The sequence below is a fragment of the Candoia aspera genome, chromosome 7 (assembly GCF_035149785.1).
Source record: "Candoia aspera isolate rCanAsp1 chromosome 7, rCanAsp1.hap2, whole genome shotgun sequence".
NCBI lineage: Eukaryota > Metazoa > Chordata > Lepidosauria > Squamata > Boidae > Candoia > Candoia aspera.
In genome coordinates this window covers 73,352,656-73,373,152 of record NC_086159.1, presented here as the reverse complement: position 1 = coordinate 73,373,152, position 20,497 = coordinate 73,352,656, and the positions used below count along the sequence as shown (strand labels likewise).

The following is a 20,497-nucleotide window of genomic DNA, read 5'->3' as shown; positions in this document are numbered from 1 at the left end:
TTGGACCACATCCTGCAGACACCGCTGGTTTTGAATGAGCTCTTTCTGAAACTATTTGGGGAATGTCAGTCTGGCTGTGGTTGTGTTGTGTTGTGCTTTTGTGGTTTCGTGTTTATCCTAGGCAGCTGCCCAGAGTCACTCGTTGTAAATTGGGAAGCCATAAAACATATCTGAATAAGTAAGTAATGTCAAGATGGCAACTATGACAGCCCAGTTAGAGACCTGTCCCTTTGGTATGTGCCACAAACTCACAAGTATAAGGGTGAAGCTTCAATTGTACTGCTGTGGTGGCCATCTTGACATTTTTGACCCCCATGGATGCCAATGCTAGTGTGGAATCTGTCTTTTCCTGGGAAATGATAGGGCTGCAGATGTTCAGAAGCTCCTTTTAGAATTAGAAAATGAAGCATTGGACAGCCTAGCATAAGATGCCTTCAGTCTCTTTTGCCCATAGTGATTGCCCTAAAGGGTGGTGTCTTGTAACTTCTAATAACAGGAACAAATTAAAATTGAGCTCTTTTTGCTAAAGATTAAAATTATGCACCAAGCTGTGCACATTTAGCAGTAATTCAATATTCAGTTACTAAATCTTCATTTGACCAATAAGCACTTTCAAGATATTATTTAATTGGTTATCAATTGAGATATATTGTTATATTCTGAAAAAAAAACATGTTGTTTCTAATAAATATTTAAAATGGGATCCCTTTACTTAAACCATGGCAATTATTCACAGGTGGCATCTGTACAAATTATTTTACTTGTTCATATGTATATAGAGTTTTCTATATCATCATAGAATCTGGTATGTAAGCAAGTGTTACCATGGCTCATTTATAATATTTATGAAGCATTTTTAAACATTATTTTACACTGTTAAATCTCCAAAGCAACAGGGTGTGTGTTGGATCCTACATGCATTTTTTATTTCAACATGAATGTTTCATTTCTGAATCAAGATCATATTGCTTGTATTATTAATATAATGGGGTATATGTGTATTTGAAAAAATGATGCATAGACGAATAACTTTAAAATATTTAAGACTCAAATTGACATTCAATTTAATAATCTTAGCCTCAGCAAATTAAAAATGTAATTTTGTTGTATTGACATTTTTGTAGAATCATAAAGCAATCATTGTTTCAGAATTTTCTTACTTATTGAATACGTAAGTGGATTCCAATTTTATTTATAGATCGCATTAGTATCCTGTCTTTTCTCTGTGGAGTTAGTTTGCATGAATAACAGGGAGAAATTACCTTGCTTTTTTTTCCTGATTTATTTTGGTGGAAGCAATTATTAAAGCTGGAAATGAGACATTTCCTCATAAAGCTTGTAAATGAGCTATCTCATGCCCTTGCATATGGAAACTGATATGCGCTTGAGAATGTCAACACCAGGAAGAGCAACTTGTCTTTCAACAGTTGGCATAAATGTTCAGCAGTGTAATGGTGGAAGGGACAGAGCAATATAATAAATTTAATAAAGTTACATTCATTAAATTTACAGCCATTAAAGCACAAAAAGCTTACATAGATCAGATAAAATGAATAACGGAAGTTTTAAAAAGGGATATAAGAGGGAAAGAGAAAGGAAATAAAAACATGGTGATAACCATTATATTCCTGCAGCTTGCAAGGTCTTTTAAGCTAAGGTAGTCCCTCAGCTTCTCTATGGCTCTCAAATCTGCTCCCTCGCAAAGCTTAATATTATTGGAACCATTCAGAATAAGTTCGTTAGAGCCATATTGATGGTACCAAAAGTATCAAAAATGCCATCCTACGGGTAGAAATAGGTACAGTTTCATTGGATGCCAGAGCATGGTTCCTTCTTCTTACCTTCTGGCTAAAGTTAATTCTGTTTCCTATAGGTTTAGCCCCATTAGAATTTAGAGATCATTTTAAGTCATCATGGCTAAAAAATGGCCTTAGATAAAATTAAATTGCTGGGCTTCTCTATGGAAAGTCTGTGCTCATTAGGATCTGATAATGCTAGAATCACCCTGAAACAATGAATCTGGGATGTAGATCTCCAAACAAATTTAAGTAAGGTGCTACACCCCAATATCTGTCATTTTCTTCCAGAAGGGTTTGTTCCAGCTTCTTATTTATCATCCATCACAATTTGAAATTTCATAAAGCTTTCACTTTAGCCAGGCTGAACACTCTGCCCTCAGCAGTCCTTTTTGGACGTTTTAAGGGTACTCCTATGCACCTTTGAATATGTCCATATGGTGACGGCTCAATAGAAACCCTAAGCCATAGGTTGTTATACTGTTCCCTATATGAGGGCTCTAGACAGACCCTTATATATCTGATATTGAAGGAATTTCCAGGTAAGGAGTGTGATTTCTATTTAACGCTACTTCTTTCAGACAAAGACCTGAAAATATCCTCCCAGGTTGCCCAACTTGTGCTACCATCTGCACAATATGCTGCACCATTACTTAGGTTTAGAATTTCTTAACATAGTATTTTATTTCAATTTATTTTAGTGTTTTTATTCTTAATTTTAGATCGTATCATACTAATTGTTTTTATTGTATGTATGTATGTATGTTACTATTATATATTTTTATTGTATCTGGCCTTAGGGCTGTAATAAACATGTTGTTGGTGGTGATAATCATGACGACAATGTGTCAATGAAGATTCTCAGTCATCTAGGTGGAATTATCTGTAGGCTGAGTCATGGCAACTGGATTTCTTTCTTTTGGGTTGAAGTGTCTCGCTGCTTGTCCAAGCAGCTTCTTCAGTTTGGGCAAAGGCTGGTAAGGGGACCCCATATATGTCTTCCAGGTGGCTGCGTTGTCCCTCCACCTGAATGGCTGTTAATTGTGCCATGGAGGTGTGGATTGTCTTTGGGATGTCTTTCTCCTAAATCCCTTGTTCATCCCCAAGTGGATCGTTAAGAGTAGCCTTCCTGGTAAACATGATGACAGTGACAATAATAATCAGTAGTAGGAGTAGTAGTTGTAAAAGCCAGTTTGGTGTAGTGGTTAAAACATCAGGCTAGAAACTTGGAGACTGTGAGTTCTAGTCCTGCCGTAGGCACAAAGACAGCTGGGTGACTTTGGCCAGTCACTCCCTCTCAGCCCTAGGAAGGAGACAATGGCAAACCATTTCTGAAATCTTACCAAGAAAATTTCAGGGACTTGTCCAGGCAGTCACCAGGTGACTAGAAGGCACCAAAATCTGTCTGTCTGTCTGTTTCCAGGGGCAATTGTGGGTGGGAGGGGTTAGTAGCGTAAAAATGGTAGGCATGACTGGAGCAATCAAAGTCCCACCACTTTTTATGTGTATGTGATGTGTGTGTGTGCATGTTAAAAAGGATGTGATTGCCTGGTCATGCTCACCATTTTGATGTTCTTGCTTACCTCCACAGTCACCCTGTATATTTGTAAATTATTTCAGTTCTTACCATAACCTTTAAACTGTGATACCTATGAGGAAACATGGAAAAGAATAGAAATGTGTTTCTGAGAAACGTTGTATATTGAGTTATCTTCTCTGATGGTCTCCTGACTACCTTGTCCTCTATTCCAGGATAGTCACAGTGTCTTCAGAGCTAACTGCAACAAGATTATAATGTTGTTTACTGATGGAGGTGAAGAAAAAGCTCAGGAGATATTCGAGAAATACAACAAGGACAAGAAAGTAAGATCCTTTCGCAACAACGTTTTGATACTCGATTTGTTCTAAAGTTCTTTGCAAATTAAAATCAACAAGGCATATAGGTAGATGCAAATGTGTAACATGTATGAACTCAGATCAATGCATAAAAAAGAAATAGTGACAGCAGAAATAGTTTTAAATGAATAGGTTGGCTCTATTTTAAAATAAGTATTTTATTCATTTGCACATTCATGTAATATTGAATATGATAGTTTAACAATCACAGAAATTAATACGATATTTTAAGCAAGGTAACAGAAAAGAGTGTCACAGCTGGGGCAGCACTTGGTTGACCATCTAGGTTCAGAAGCTAAGCAGGATCAGGCCTCGTTATTCCTTGGATGGGAGACTTGCTGTAAATTCCAGAGCAGTAGGCTATACTGGGAAGTTGAAAAACATTCCAGAGGAAGCCAGGGTCAACTTTCTATTGTTGCCAAGAAAACTGGATGGATGTATCCATCTAGTCTCCGGGATTCACCCTTAAAATATTATAATACGAGCAAAAGCACACCATTGTGGGTTCTGTGTCCAAACCATCTCAAACCCACACTAGCAACACTGCATCCTCCCTCAGCATCATCTTCACTACCTCGCATTTCCAAGTGTTGTCAATGTGGCAGTAAGACCTCTAGCATGGTGGAGCTGCTGTCTTGCTACAGAAGTAGGGAGCTACCCAAACTTTCATTTCAGGTCTCCTTGGACAAGAGCTAGGAAGAGAGGGCATGATGCACAGAAAAAAACAAAGATGGTTCTCCATGGAGGAATTCTGAACTTTGTACCTTGTCTGGCCTGTAGGAATGTTCCTTCTAGTGTATTTTAATTCAGCAGAACTGCTGCTCACTACCGAACTGGATATTTACTAAATATCCAGTTCCTTACTCCAGTTCCTCTGCTCCTTACCTATTACATTATTAAGTCATTTTGCCTTTCCTTTCTCTCTCTCTCTCTCTTTGCATTCACACATAGACATACACATGGTTGCCTTATTCCTACCTCCATTGTCCCCAGATAGTGACTTGACAAGCCCACTTCAGCTCTTGTACTTCCCAATGTCTCCTGCCCTGTATCAGAGGCCTTCTCCAATGCTTCTTGAGTCTACCGATATGGACACGAACAATGTCTTTTTTCCCCATATATAATTTAATACACCTCACAGTTGAGCTCAAATAACCTTAAGATGCTCACACTAGTAGTACAAGATATATTAGAAAAGAAGCAGAGATTTGATTGTGCAATCATGGACACCATCTTGGTTTTTGACCCCTTCCTTCCCCCTACCATGGATGCTTTTGAGTGAAACACTTTTTTGCTCTATCTCAGAGTCTTTTATTTTATGTTCCTGGCAGACTTTGACTTCTAGTTAGGATGATTAGTCAATGTTTACATCCTTATTTAGTTGCAGTCTCTGATCTTGGGTCCCAACTGCACCTTCCATACTGTACTGTGATCTAAAATCTCTGTGAAATCTTACGGATCTATCATGGCATGTATTCTGCCTACACTTTTACTGCACAGTAAGGCATTATAGTAAGGCACAGTAAGGCCACCCCAGTATTCTTGCCGTGAAAACTAAATGGATCAGTACAACCAGAGATATGTTGGTATACTATCAGAAGATGAGACCCCCAGGTTGGAAGATGGTCAAAATGCTACTGGGGAGGAACAGAGGATGAGCTCAACTAGCCCCAGACGTGATGACGCAGCTAGCTCAAAGCCGAAAGGACAGCTAGCGACTGACGGTGCTGGTGGTGAGCGGCGAATCTGATGTTCTAAGGATCAACACACCATTGGAACCTGGAATGTAAGATCTATGAGCCAGGGCAAATTGGATGTGGTTATTGGTGAGATGTCAAGATTAAAGATAGACATTTTGGGCGTCAGTGAACTGAAATGGACTGGAATGGGCCACTTCACATCAAATGACCACCAGATCTACTACTGTGGACAAGAGGACCACAGAAGAAATGGAGTAGCCTTCATAATTAATAGTCAAGTGGCTAAAGCAGTGCTTGGATACAATCCAAAAATGACAGAATGATCTCAATTCGAATTCAGGGCAATCCATCTAACATCACAGTGATCCAAATATACGCCCCAACCACAGATGCTGAAGAAGCTGAAGTAGAGCAGTTCTATGAGGATCTGCAGCACCTACTGAACAACACGCCTAAAAGAGATGTTATTTTTATCATGGGAGACTGGAATGCTAAGGTGGGCAGTCAAATGACACCTGGAATTACAGGTAAGCATGGCCTGGGAGAACAAAACGAAGCAGGACATAGGCTGATAGAATTTTGCCAAGACAACTCACTCTGCATAACGAACACTCTCTTCCAACAACCTAAGAGACAGCTTTATACATGGACTTCACCAGATGGACAACACCAAAATCAGATTGACTACATCCTTTGCAGCCAAAGGTGGCAGACATCTATACAGTCAGTAAAAACAAGACCTGGAGCTGACTGTAGTTCTGATCACAAACTTCTTATTGCACAATTTAGGATCAGACTAAAGATATTAGGGAAGACCCACAGATCAGCTAGATATGAGCTCACTAATATTCCTAAGGAATATTCAGTGGAGGTGAAGAATAGATTTTAGGGACTGGACTTAGTAGATAGGGTCCCGGAAGAACTATGGACAGAAGTTCGCAAGCTTGTTCAGGAGGTGGTAACAAAATACATCCCAAAGAAAGAAAAAACCAAGAAGGCAAAGTGGCTGTCTGCTGAGACACTAGAAGTAGCCCAAGAAAGAAGGAAAGCAAAAGGCAACAGTGATAGGGGGAGATATGCCCAATTAAATGCAAAATTCCAGAGGTTAGCCAGAAGAGATAAGGAATTATTTTTAAACAAGCAATGCACGGAAGTGGAAGAAGACAATAGAATAGGAAGGACAAGAGACCTCTTCCAGAAAATTAGAAACATCGGAGGTAAATTCCAGGCCAAAATGAGTATGATCAAAAACAAAGATGGCAAGGACCTAACAGAAGAAGAAGAGATCAAGAAAAGGTGGCAAGAATATACAGAAGACCTGTATAGGAAGGATAACAATATCAGGGATAGCTTTGACGGTGTGGTCAGTGAGCTAGAGCCAGAAATCCTGAAGAGTGAGGTTGAATGGGCCTTAAGAAACATTGCTAATAACAAGGCAGCAGGAGACGACGGCATCCCAGCTGAACTGTTCAAAATCTTGCAAGATGATGCTGTCAAGGTAATGCATGCTATATGCCAGCAAATTTGGAAAACACAAGAATGGCCAGCAGACTGGAAAAAATCAACTTATATCCCCATACCAAAAAAGGGAAGCACTAAAGAATGTTCAAACTATCGAACAGTGGCACTCATTTCACATGCCAGTAAGGTAATGCTCAAGATCCTGCAAGGTAGACTTCAGCAATTCATGGAGCAAGAATTGCCAGATGTACAAGCTGGGTTTAGAAAAGGCAGAGGAACTAGGGACCAAATTGCCAATATCTGCTGGATAATGGAAAAAGCCAGGGAGTTTCAGAAAAACATCTATTTCTGTTTTACTGACTATTCTAAAGCCTTTGACTGTGTGGACCATAACAAATTGTGGCAAGTTCTTAGTGGTATGGGGATACCAAGTCATCTTGTCTGCCTCCTGAAGAATCTGTATAACGACCAAGTAGCAACAGTAAGAACAGACCATGGAACAACGGACTGGTTTATGATTGGGAAAGGAGTACGGCAGGGCTGTATACTCTCACCCTACCTATTCAACTTATATGCAGAACACATCATGTGACATGATGGGCTTGAGGAATCCAAGGCTGGAGTTAAAACCGCTGGAAGAAACATTAACAATCTAGATATGCAGATTATACCACTTTGATGGCTGAAAGCGAAGAGGAACTGAAGAGCCTTATGATGAAGGTGAAAGAAGAAAGTGCAAAAGCTGGCTTGCAGCTAAACCTCAAAAAAACCAAGATTATGGCAACCAGCTTGATTGATAACTGGCAAATAGAGGGAGAAAATGTAGAAGCAGTGAAAGACTTTGTATTCCTAGGTGCAAAGATTACTGCAGATGCTGACTGCAGTCAGGAAATCAGAAGACGCTTAATTCTTGGGAGAAGAGCAATGACAAATCTCAATAAAATAGTTAAGAGCAGAGACATCACACTGACAACAAAGGTCTGCATAGTTAAAGCAATGGTGTTCCCCGTAGTAACATATGGCTGCGAGAGCTGGACCATAAGGAAGGCTGAGCGAAGGAAGATAGATGTTTTTGAACTGTGGTGTTGGAGGAAAATTCTGAGAGTGCCTTGGACTGCAGGAAGATCAAACCAGTCCATCCTCCAGGAAATAAAGCCAGACTGCTCACTTGAGGGAATGATATTAAAGGCGAAACTGAAATACTTTGGCCACATCATGAGAAGACAGGACACCCTGGAGAAGATGCTGATGCTAGGGAGAGTGGAAGGCAAAAGGAAGAGGGGCCGACCAAGGGCAAGATGGATGGATGATATTCTAGAGGTGACGGACTCATCCCTGGGGGAGCTGGGAGTGTTGACGACCGACAGGAAGCTCTGGCGTGGGCTGGTCCATGAAGTCACGAAGAGTCGGAAGCGACTAAACGAATAAAGAACAAGGCATTATAGAACATAATTTTGCATTATAAATCAGACCAGATATTTATTTCAGCCATAGGCTAACATACACATTCCCTTATAGTGACATCTTAGCTGTATTCTAAGTACGTGGTTACTGATGTGAACAGTTATAGTTTAGCGAGAATTGTGAATTCCAAGAGACCTTGCAGCAGACAGCAAAAGGAAAAATTTTGAAAACAAGTGTCAGTAGAGTTGTATAGGGGCAAAAATATGCAGGGTTGGTGTTAGGGAAGGCCACTGAGTGGATCATTCTAACTTTTGTCTTGACTGAAATCTCTCGGTCTTTTAGGCCCCCCAATGCCTTTTTTACCGTCATTATTCTTCTGTGATTTTTTATTTTTTTGCACATCCATCATCTTTATCAATTCTGGAGCCTAAAAATTTGAAATGGTCAACCACTTCTATGGTTTATCTTCCATTCTAGTTTTCTAGTGGCCATAATCTGTTTTGCTGAATGTTTAAGAAAGGCAGCTTTTGTGCTCTGCTGTTTTACTTTTGGAATAATTGTTCTTAGCTCTTCTTCAGTTTCTGTGATCGAGGGAATATCATCTTTGTGTTTTAGGCATTCCTTCTACTGATTTTGATACCAGCTTTCAGATTTTCTAGAACCTGTACCCTTATAATGTATTTATGTATAAATTGAGCAAGGATGATGATTGAATGCAGCCCTAGCTCCTTTTCTAATGGTAAGCCATTAGGTATTACCAAATTCCATTTTCTGTGTGGTTTCCTGGTTGTTGTAGAGATTTCTTATCAGCAAAATTAGATGCTTTGGTATTTCCATTGCTCTGAGACAGTTCCCAAGTTTTGAATGATCTACACCAGTGTTTCTCAACCTTGGGATCTTTAAGATGTGTGAACTTCAACTCCCAGAATTCTCCAGCCATGCTGGCTGGAGAATTCTGGGAGTTGAAGTCCACACATCCTAAAGTTCCCAAAGTTGAGAAACACTAATCTACACTATCAAAACCTTTGGAGTATTCTGTAAAGTAGAAGTAGAGATCTTTTTGATATTCTCTTGCTGTCTCCATCATCCACCTAATATTAGTTATATCATCCCAGGTTCCCCCGCTTCTTCTGAAGCCTACTTGTTCAACTGCCACTTCTTTCTCCATATGGGGCTCTAATCTCTTTTGTACTATCTTGCTAGTGTGGGGTATTAGGACTATTGTCTTGTAATGAGAACATTCCTTTTAATCTTCTTTTTTTCAGGAATTGGGATATAGATAGATCTTTACCAATCTTTGGGCCATTCTGCTGTTTTCCATGCTTGCAAATATGTATGTATAGTTTCCTACACTAGTTTCTAATTGTTGTGAACACCATCCATCTTTTTATAATTGTAGCAATATTATCTTTGCATATTAGTATGATTGCTATATTGTAATTATTCAGAACTTTAGATAGTAGCATAAAGTGGTACAGATCAGAACAAGAGCACCCTCAGAAACTTCCTGCTTTCATCAAAATGGTGAAGGTAGCATTGTGCCATTGTGGTACAAGCTCCACCCCTCTTGATCCATGTACAGAGGGGGTTAGGCTTGCACTGTGATGGAATGATGTTGCTTTCATCATTCTGCTCCACCTGATGCTCCTGTGGATACTGCTGGATGTGAATCATTGCTATTCATCGTAGTAACATTAGGCTTTACTACTCTCTTCTTCCTCTAGAAAATAGCTTGGCTATCTGAAATTAATGCTATATCATACTGAATAGAGTTTGCCCATCATTCGAAGTAGGCCAGGTCAAACAGACACCACAAGAAATGTTAATTTACTACTTTATTAATGTAGGATGTAACAACAGGATCTTGAAAGCCTGACCCATTTCCCCTTCCCTTCATCTTATACCGAAGAGTCATAGTGGAGCAATCTTAAGTTTCTTTCTCATACTTTCTTGTTTCCTTCAATGGAGTTCGTGTTTTGCTGATGGTCTCTGGGTATCTTCTCCAAGGTCGTCTCTGTGCTCCTCTACATTATAATAATGATATTCTTTAATTCAGCATGTTACAAAGCTATACAGTTAAAATTCTAATATAAAGTTATTGTTGGGAATTGATACTTGGAATGTTATATAAAATGGAGGAAATCTAGTGAGGGCCTGGGGACAAGGCCTTTACATATGGGGAAGGACTGGGTAATAGCCCAGCCACCCAGAGTCCCCTTTTCGGGAGAGATAGGCGGTGATAGAAATTTGGAAAACAAACAAATAAATAAATAAATATCAGGAAGTCTCCTTTAAGCTTTCACATATTCTGGAAGAATGCTTGATGAAGAACAACTTCAGGAAATTAGCTGTTTTCTAGTTTTGGCTGCATGAGGAGTTTTTTTTTTTTTTCTACTTCCCTCCTTCTGGACAGTTCAGTTGGGGGGTTGCTGATACTTGCAGGACAGGACCCATGGAAGACCAACGATGGTAGTGCTGTGTCTGTTATATAGCCAGTGACATAATAGCTATCTGCATTCAATAGCAGTATCTTTGATAGCATGGCATATAACATAGTGCCACCTTCCTTCTGGTGTAGCATACGGTAAGTTGCTGGGGGCCATAGCAACTCCTTTCCTACTTTCTGCCAGACTCCTGGGGTTCCAATTTTTGGGGCTACTGAAACAGCCACCACTGTTCAGATGGAGTTAGTTTGAATGTGAAAGGAAGTAGGTGATGCAGATTGCCTCTGACATTTACTGGTCAGAGACAGTAATTATAGCCACATCCTAGGTCATTGATTGATAAGAAAACTAACCAGCTTAAAGAATGTCAAGCAAGCTATTCCTTGTAATTGAGTTTAAAATTCAGTTAAGTGGTCTATCACTTTGCAGAAATGTCTTTATGCGTATGAATAACTGTGCATGTTGACTGCTGTTCATGCATACATTTATTTAATCAATAGTTTGTGCATATAATGTCATAGCATCTGGTGAATGACACAGACTGATTAAAGTCTCATTTTTATAAAGCTCTGTTAGCCGAAATAGGCCTCCTAGTATGAATTGATAATTCTTGGTTGTCTGTAAAACTGTTCAATTCCACGGATAATATAACGTTTTTGCAAACATTCTGCAAGCTCTGAGCCAGAGTTGCTGGAGTCAATTTGATAGTTAAGATGATTTGACCCCAAGGGAAATCGAAGATGGTTGTTAAAGGAGAGGTGGGTCTCATTATGAAATGTGATGCACCTTTTTGTTATATTTTTTTCAAAAATGTAACATGATGCAGGCTTTTGTACCAAGAAAATAGGCATCGAAGGGAACTAGGATTTACTCAGAAATTACTCATTTGAGTCAAACAATCAATACAGTGTGCATCTTCATGCTTAGGAATGTTGTAATTCCTGGTGCTTATTTGAAGAACCCATTTGTTGGAAAATCGAAATACGCACACACAGCAAATGCATAAATAAACTTTTGCAATGATGATAATTGATGATGAAGATGATGGTAATATATTGATTGATTGATTATGTCCCATCAAGCGAGTGTCAACTCTTAATGACCACACAGATACCTTTTCTCCTGTCCCCAACTTGGTCCTTTAGGTCTTCCAACAGAAGATGGTAGGATATATACTGTTTCAATCCCAATGGAGTGTCAGCTTCGCTAGGTAGACCAGACCAGGAAATCAACTCCATAGGAAGATTAAAACCACTTTTATTGAGATTGGCTATAATAACAGAATCTTGCAAGTCTGATTGTGCTGTACCTCCTCTTCCTTCTTATACTTCAATGAATTAGGGAAGTGAGCCCCTTTGGGATGTTACCTTATTGTTCTGGACTTAAAAAAAAAGTTTCAATCCCCTTTGCCTAGGTAATGGTTCCTGCCATTTCCATCAAGGTAATCTTGTCAACCTAGAGTCTAAACAGTATGTGGAGTAACAACTACATTATTCTTTTGATGGAATAGCCATGGAGAACCATGCATCCTGACATAACATCCAACCACAGTTTAATGTGAATGCACCTTGAGCTCCAATGTTCTTAGTTCTTCTCAGGCAAGCTAAGATAACCCCCTTTTTTCCAACTTTTATTAAAATTTAAGTTCCAATTCCCATTTTGAATGGAACAACAAAAAATAGTTATAGTTGGAATAAAGGTTTTGATGCTTCCTCAAACGAAGGAACTTGGCACCAGGAGGACCTATTTGATACTTTTATTTTGCTTCAAAGAACATTTTTGAGTGTGTTATTAACTGTGATTGATTTGAAAGTATTACAAACAGGTTGGGACTACAGCTGGTACAGAAGAATTAATGAAATAAAAGAAACAGGGAGAAAACTTTAATTGGAAATATATAATATATTGGTGTTAGAATGAAAGCTTTTTACTGTATGTTTTGCTATACTGGTATAAGTATGTCAGAACTAACTGAAAAACTGTTAGGAGTTTATTTGAGGGACTATATTTATCTTCTTTTGCAAAAATTACTTTGAGGCCTCTAGATTTTCTGAAGTTGACTCTTCCATAATATTCTAAGAAAATATGGGGGACAAGGGGACAAACCCAGTTGCTACCAGCTGCACATATGTGTAAAAGAACTCACTGGAGTTAGTGATGTATTTCAAAACATCACGAACAAGAAAACAGATAGATTTATCTGGGAAAAGGACAATTTCCCAGATAATTCAATTTGTCATTCTGGGGAAAAGGGGTTCAAATAATTAAAAGAGCCCACCTGATAAATGAAGGAACTTTGCTTAGTTTGTGAGATTCTTTATCCTAAACCCTTATTTCTTGACATTAAACTTGATTTATGTAGTTCCACATGAATCCTGCTTACCAGGCTGTGCATAAGTGTTAGGGGCTTGACACTGTGTTGTGAAACAGGTTGTATGGTGGATTCTGTTCATATTCAGTCCAACACACATGTATACCTTTTCAGATCTTGAGAAGGATATCTGACTGAATGATATTTTGAGCTAGAGATAAATATTAAAGTCTTTAGGGCTAAAGCTTTAGCCTGACTTCTGTACCAGTCTTAGGTCTCTTATTGCAGTTTTGCTAAGTTGGATAGGATCAAACCAACATTCCCTTGAGCTGTCTTCTCAGTATCACCATGCATGCCTAACTCAGCATGCCAAATGGAAGCAGGCCTGATTAAAGCTGAGGCCAAAACCCAACTTTTACTGATTAATTATTGGCTTAAATTAAATTTCTTCCCAGTGGGATTCACCCTTCTTACTTTGATTGACAATTTTCAGTCTAATTGGCACAAAAATGTAGAATCCAAATTAGCTTCTCTCATATTCTCTTTGAATGCCTTATTACCTATGAGGTTTAAAAAAGTGAAAGAAATTATTAGGCAAAGAACTTTAGATTGTGAGCATCAATAGGATCTAACAAAGTTGCCTGATATCATTTACCCTGGAGGGTTTTTTAACCTTTTCCAACTAGTCAGGTACTCTATTCATCAAAACACTGTGAGGCAATATACTGGCTCACCTTAATGTTTTATCCTCAGTGGTCTTGTATTATAAAGTTCATAAGTCCTTATGGGAGACTAGATCTGTTTTTATGGCCAGGGGAGACTGAGATCCTCATTCACATGTTATTGCATTGATCGTTTTATTGAGCGATCTGTGCCACTCATATCAGTCTGTTTTGAATCAATAGACATGGGCATAGCTTCCCTTTTACTGGGATGGGCAGATACCACTGACATCCTTAGTGTGCCCAAATTTTATGCTACAACTTGTCAAAAAGTCCCTAACTGACTTTGGGCACTGGGTAATAAGGATTATTCCAGTCCTGAGATTTCACCTGGATCTTGGCAACATCTTTGTATATTGATGTTTGGTTTTCTTTCTGATCTTCTCATTCTGGATTGGTCAATGACCAGAATAAAGACTTGTTTGATTGGTTGATTGATTGATTGACTGACTGACTGACTGATTGATTGATTGATTGTAATGAATGAGGACAGCATATACAGTCCTTTGCTCTCAGTTCAAGGGTTTAATAAAGGGTATCTTTTAAAGGAGATATTGTGTGCACAATCACTAATGCAATCCCATGCAGGTCTATTCCAAACTATACCACTTTGAATTCAGAAGATCTTATATCTGAATAAACATCTTTAGGATTGTAGCTTGCATTCACATTAATGGAATGTCACTCCAAATCTTCTTTTTATGTTTGTTTCAATATTATAGGAACACCAAATGAGAACACTTTGAATATAATAGTAATAATAACAATTATAATAAGAATAAGATTTCAGAGTAAGATTTCAAACCTCTAAATAGGTCTGCTTTAGGTTATGATAAGAAATTCCTTTTCCTGCCTATTCAATCTGGAATGGATTTTGGTTAAGCAGTTTATTTGGGAAATAAAACATTTTTTTTCTTTTAAAAAAGTAAAATTGTATATTATTTCATAGCTCATTACAGTCTGGGATTGTAACAGTTGTCAGCAAATGAATGCTTGTTCTTTAGATAATAAGGTAACTTTTTTACCATGTCTCTATTGAATAAACAGAATGGATAAGAGAAATGAGGTTGTTTAAACGGGCTATAGAGGCAATTAATTTTATATTGAGCTTTTTCCCACTTAATACCTCCAGATGTCATGGAATTACAATCCCCAGAATTTCCATGCAGCATGACATTTATCAGTTTAGTAAGCCAACAGTAGGTATAAGAAAACAACAACAACAATCTTTTTTGTTGTGTACATTCAAGGCTTCTTCTTCACTGTATTAATATCAGGCATATTTCCTGCTATGAAGATCTGTTGTCAGCCCTTAATATCTCTGAACAGAAGAAAAAAAGATATTTTAAGTGTAAACAAACCAAGCCATCAAATACTGTACAACTTTTTTTTAAATTGACAATAAATGAACTTCATTTTCCAGTTAGGATGTTCTTATGCTTGAGTTTTATGAGCATACTTTGCATAAGAAATGGATTTTCAGACAATTCTTCGGGTTGCCATGCCATGCCCTATTTTAAGGGGCTGAAATAGAAAAGCGTGATTACCTGGAACAGCTTAGAAACACCGTGGATTGAACACATCTGTTAGCTTAAGAATCACAGAATGGAACATATGAAGGGCACCGTCAGATAATCTGAATTACACTTTTATTTTTAAATTAATTATTTATTTGCCACTGCTGCGATTTACAGTATATGCCATTCTATTTCTGGAGACGCTGAGAGGCATACAGTTGGTTGGTGATGCTGAGTTAAAGATCCTGGAAAGATACGAAAAATAAAATCAGTGGGAGGGGAAATGATCAGGATTCAGTTAGGTCTTCTTTGTAGCTTAAGCACTACTATAATGCAAACTTTAAGCATACAGCATGGCAAGTTCTTCTCAGATCATTGGTGAGAAGGGGGAATGGAGCAGCATTACTAGTCGCAATATTTGCTAGTAAGAATTCCTCCGGCATTGTCTTCTAAACAGATTTCATCCCCTCTCCCTAAGTTTCAGAAGCGTCCACTTTCTCATATCCACCCCTCAGCAATCTGATTGCATGAAATGCAGCCCTATTCTGAATTCATGTGCTGCAAGAATATTTTGGAAATCTAGGATGCTTTATAGAGCTGTTGAGTGCTTCAATTCATTCTTCAAAATTGCTCTGGAGCATGTGGGAGTATGAACACATCTCCTGCATGCAACCCTGTAAAGCAATCACATATTCTGATTTATGGTGTTTCAGACAGGACTCCCAACTGCATTCTTACTTGCTTCAAAGCCCTTTTTGGAGATTGAATAGAAGCTCTGCACATTATTTTTGGGGGGTTACCTTTGTTGAGAACCTCTGATACATCAGCCTGGACATGTTTAGAAAAAATTGGGAGGTGGTAAAACACAAGAAAGTTTGAGGAGCAGAGAAAGGTAGAAGCCAAGGCTCTGTAGAAACAACTATAATGTTATAGAGAACATCTTTGAATATTTTCATGACACCCTTTCTGCCAGATGGCTTCCCAATACAACTTAATTTTGATAACCAAAGCCAGTAATCATACAAATAACGTACTTTGAAGGCTAAATGAGACTTGTCTTATTTCTTTAAAGAAACTAGAAACCTTTATCATTCATCAACAGCTCTTCCACTAGGTGGCAGCCATTATTTAATGATGCTGCACTATCAGCCCATCATCTGTGGCAAAGTTTTTTTTCTTCTTCTTATATCTTTTCCTATTAACACCCATGGATATGTTCAAAAGATCCAAACACTGCTTACATAAAAGGAAAGAGTCAGTGCTGTGTTTGAAGACTACGTAAGAGTGATGGTTGTATTTCCCCTCACCTGTAAGATACCCAAGTCACTCCAATTCTTCCTACATACAAATTTTGTTTTCTCTTCAAAAGGACTCCACCTCTTTGGATGTTGCCAAATTCTGTCATGCTGCCAGCAAGATAAGATTCAAGCTGGCTAATTGCCATCACTCAGCATAGTATAGCTGTGCCTAACTTTGGAATAATACTACTGTAAATAAGAATGGATGGATGGATGCCACTTTATTTTACTTTAGCCCATTTCTAACTTAGAAACTTAGCTTCGTGCCTTAGTTTTGTTGTTGTTTTGGTGCCTTTGAGTTGATGTTGCTCCTGGCGATTGCCTGGACAAGTCCCTGCAGTTTTCTTGGCAAAATGTCATAAGTGGTTTGCCATTGCCTCCTTCCTACGGCTGAGAGAGAAGGACTGACCCAAGGTCACCCAGCTGGCTTTGTGCTGGTATTGGTCCCCTTGTTTTTATTTTTACCTCCTGGTTCATCAAGATTTTCAGCTTTCATGGACAGAGGCTTCCTGACTTTAAATGTCTCTGGTAGGCTAATATGGAAGCTGCTGTATCCAGTTTAAATAAGAACTATGGGCCACCTTGGTTGGTAATGCTCATCATTTGGGGATGTGCAAATTGGGCAAAGGGATTTTTCAATTTTCTGGCTGGTGTCACAATTGCTTTTCATTCTGGATTATAAACATTATTCTTATTGCATTCATCCATGATTTGGGCATCTTGGTCTCTCTGTTCTCAGGCTGTCAGTATGTGATGATAGGATTAGGACTAAGAACCTGATAACGTAATTCTCTCCCCATTATATGGAAGCTGTCCTAACAGCCAGGAACCATGCTGAGACAAGGAACTGGTCTCTAATGTTTTATTGCTTATACATAACAGGAATCCTAACAAACTGAAGAAGCGTGGGAAAAACCCAGCCATATAAACCCCAAAGGTTAAGGCGGCCCCGATCTGTGTCTCTTTGAATGGCTGCCCAATTCCTCAGTGCTACGCATGCGCTTGACAGTCTGGATGGGAGCCCCCTGCTCGCCATCCTTACTCATGACAGAAGCCACCTTTATGGCTGGGGGGGCGGTTTCTAAAAAAAGAAAACAGACAATTTGATATTCCCATTCCTCACATTGTAGGAGAGCCATGTTGGTATGTGGTAGCCAAAAGTCAGGAGGCTGGTAGCATCTTTTGCAACCAACAGATTTTATTAAAAGATATAGTTTTTTTGTGAACTGCAGCTCACTTTGTAAATGCATATGATGAAGTGGGCTGCAGCTCACAAAAGCTTGCCTTTTAACAAAGCTTATGACTTAAAAAAAAATGTTGGTTGCAAAAGGTGTGGCATGTTTCTTATGCTGTCTGATATTTATTGCGGCTTATACTATACCTCTATGCCTAATTAAAAGATGAACACTTTTGATAGAGGTTGTGATCAATCTGTTTCCTTGGGACTAGAACTCACAACCTCCCGGTTTCTTGCCTGGTGCCTTAACTACTACACCAAATTGGCTCTTTTCCTTTAAAAAGGGTAGGAAAATATTTCTATTTCTGAGGACGTCTACTGATGGGGACTGTGGACTGTAGTAAAAGTATAGGCAATATAATTTAAAAGGAAAGTAACAGGATAATCTATTAATAAAGGGTTCAGTCATATGATATTCACAGCAGCCTTTTTCGGCAATGCTTATCTAGTTTTTTTCCCCCTGTTTTAGGTCCGTGTATTTACATTTTCTGTTGGTCAACATAATTATGACAAAGGACCCATACAGTGGATGGCCTGTGAAAATAAAGGTATTGTATGTTGATATGCATGAAGAAATGAATGAATACTTTACAACAAGCCACAGTTTATATTTATTTATGATAACATTGCTGCTTAGGGCCTTCTGAACTTTTTAAACCTATGTCTCAATATTCCATTAAAATGTTTAAGGGGCTTAAAGATGAAAGCAGAATTATTATCAAAAATGAGAATATTATTCAAAACACAATTATGGCATATCTGTAACAAAAAGAAACATATCATGTCATATTTCATTAAGTAAGAAAGAGAGAGATGAGAGATTTTTCCCTTCATTAAACAATGCCCAAACTAAGAAATGGTGGGAAGTTGGCAATCTTCCAGTTTTGATCCAAGTCTAAAGAAACTGGCATCAGATGTGGACTCTTGCGGGTGGGTATTGCATAATTTGTGTATGCTGAATTCCATGCAGCTAAATTAACATTTTGTCTGTCTCATTATCTCTGTCCATCCTATAAAATCGGATAGTGTTGGTATGCACCAGATGCCCTCAACTAAACAGTGCCATCTTATGGAACCCAAGAAGTGCACCTTCTCTGTCATGGTTCTTCCCCTGTGATACTGTTCCAGGTGTAACCATATGAGTTGTGTGCCTGGCCCACAGCATGGCATACTTTTTTTTTTTTTTAATGAAGTTTTCTTGTTTTATCAATCCCCTTTGCATCTGATATTTTCAACCCTTGTTAATTCCCCAGAGTGGCCTGGCAAGCGGGCAGCCATATAAATTAAACAAATGAACAAATATAAGTAGATGAATAGACTGACAGCCAAGAGTAACTTTGAGTGCAGGACTCTATAAAAATGTGGAATAATAATAATAATAATAATAATAATAATAATAATGCTGCAGCTGATACAAAATATAATGGCACACATGTTAACAGGAGCAACATAATTTCACCATGAGGTATAGTGAGAAAAAACTTGGAGATGAGCTTTCTCTTGCTTTCCTATGGAACAACTTATTCTCAGAAATATGACCTGTTCCCTCACTTTTGATATTTGGAAAAAGCTAGTCAAGGCCTGGCTTTCTAGAAGTATGTTTGAGGATTTGATAGAGGATCCTCTCTGGAATGACAGATGGACCCTGATTATTGTTGAATGTTTTTTTAAGGATGATTGTATTGATCTCTTGTCCAGTTCTTATTATACTATGTAGTATACTGCTATATTTTGTTTTTGTAAATCACTGAGCTCCAGTTGATCAAAGTGGCATTGAAAAACTTGTAATAATAAATTCATACATATATAATTGGACAATTCTTAGGTATAGGAAATAGTTATCAGGAAATTTATATCAGAATGTAATCTTTAAATATATACTGTATCAGCCATTGATATGGCTTCAGAATCCAAGAGGCAATCTGAATTTCACAGATATGTGGCGGTTTCCTCTGCTGTTGACTCCATGTTCATAGTCATAATATTTTAAGTGCTTTATCTAGAGATCAATATTTCAGTAAAGCTCAAATTTCTGTATTATATTTTCTATTTCAGGTTATTATTATGAAATTCCTTCCATTGGTGCCATAAGAATAAACACACAGGTATTTCTGTATTTTTGCAGTAATTTATCAATCAGGAATGGCAGTCCTAAGTCAGAAGAAATAAAAAGTCATCCATATACGATAGCTAGTAAAGAACCTCACACAAAGGATAGTTTGGGGGCAAGGTGCTTAGATAATATCTTACACCGAGTTGATGTGGATTTACAGTATAATCTTCAAGATCAATTCCAAATACTTGGGGTAAATCAGAACAAGGCTTCACTGCACCCAGTAAGTAATCTGCCTCCAATGGTATCCTGCTAAATGCTTTATGAAACATATTAATGTGACACATTAAACATACTATATGTTACTCTTCTCTAGATCTATTTTCCAATCATTATTTTTTTAAACTTCTGAAATATTGACTATTAAATTTATTTACAATTAACAATACAGTGGTATATAGAGAAACAAAACATATTTAATTAGATTATATAGGAGCATGGAGCCAGGTATTAGGCAAACATTATGTCTTTGCTGTGCAAACTGATAAGTTTAATCCAGTTGAAATAAAAATCATTTTCTCTGTTATAACTTTCTGTGTGAAGTATGGCTATTGGGGAGACTTTGGCCTAATTCACACCTTGTACTGAACTTTGGGTT

The 20,497-nt window shown here is 38.1% G+C and overlaps 1 protein-coding gene across 1 annotated transcript in view; it reads left to right on the top strand.

Moving 5' to 3' along the window:
• CACNA2D1 (calcium voltage-gated channel auxiliary subunit alpha2delta 1) overlaps nucleotides 1–20,497 on the top strand; it is a 416,604-nt gene that overhangs the window by 333,801 nt on the left and 62,306 nt on the right. The window contains exons 12-14 of the mRNA XM_063308113.1: nucleotides 3,549–3,659; nucleotides 18,256–18,334; nucleotides 19,842–19,891. Coding sequence (XP_063164183.1) covers nucleotides 3,549–3,659; nucleotides 18,256–18,334; nucleotides 19,842–19,891 — 240 coding nt within the window. The remainder of the gene's footprint in view (nucleotides 1–3,548; nucleotides 3,660–18,255; nucleotides 18,335–19,841; nucleotides 19,892–20,497) is intronic.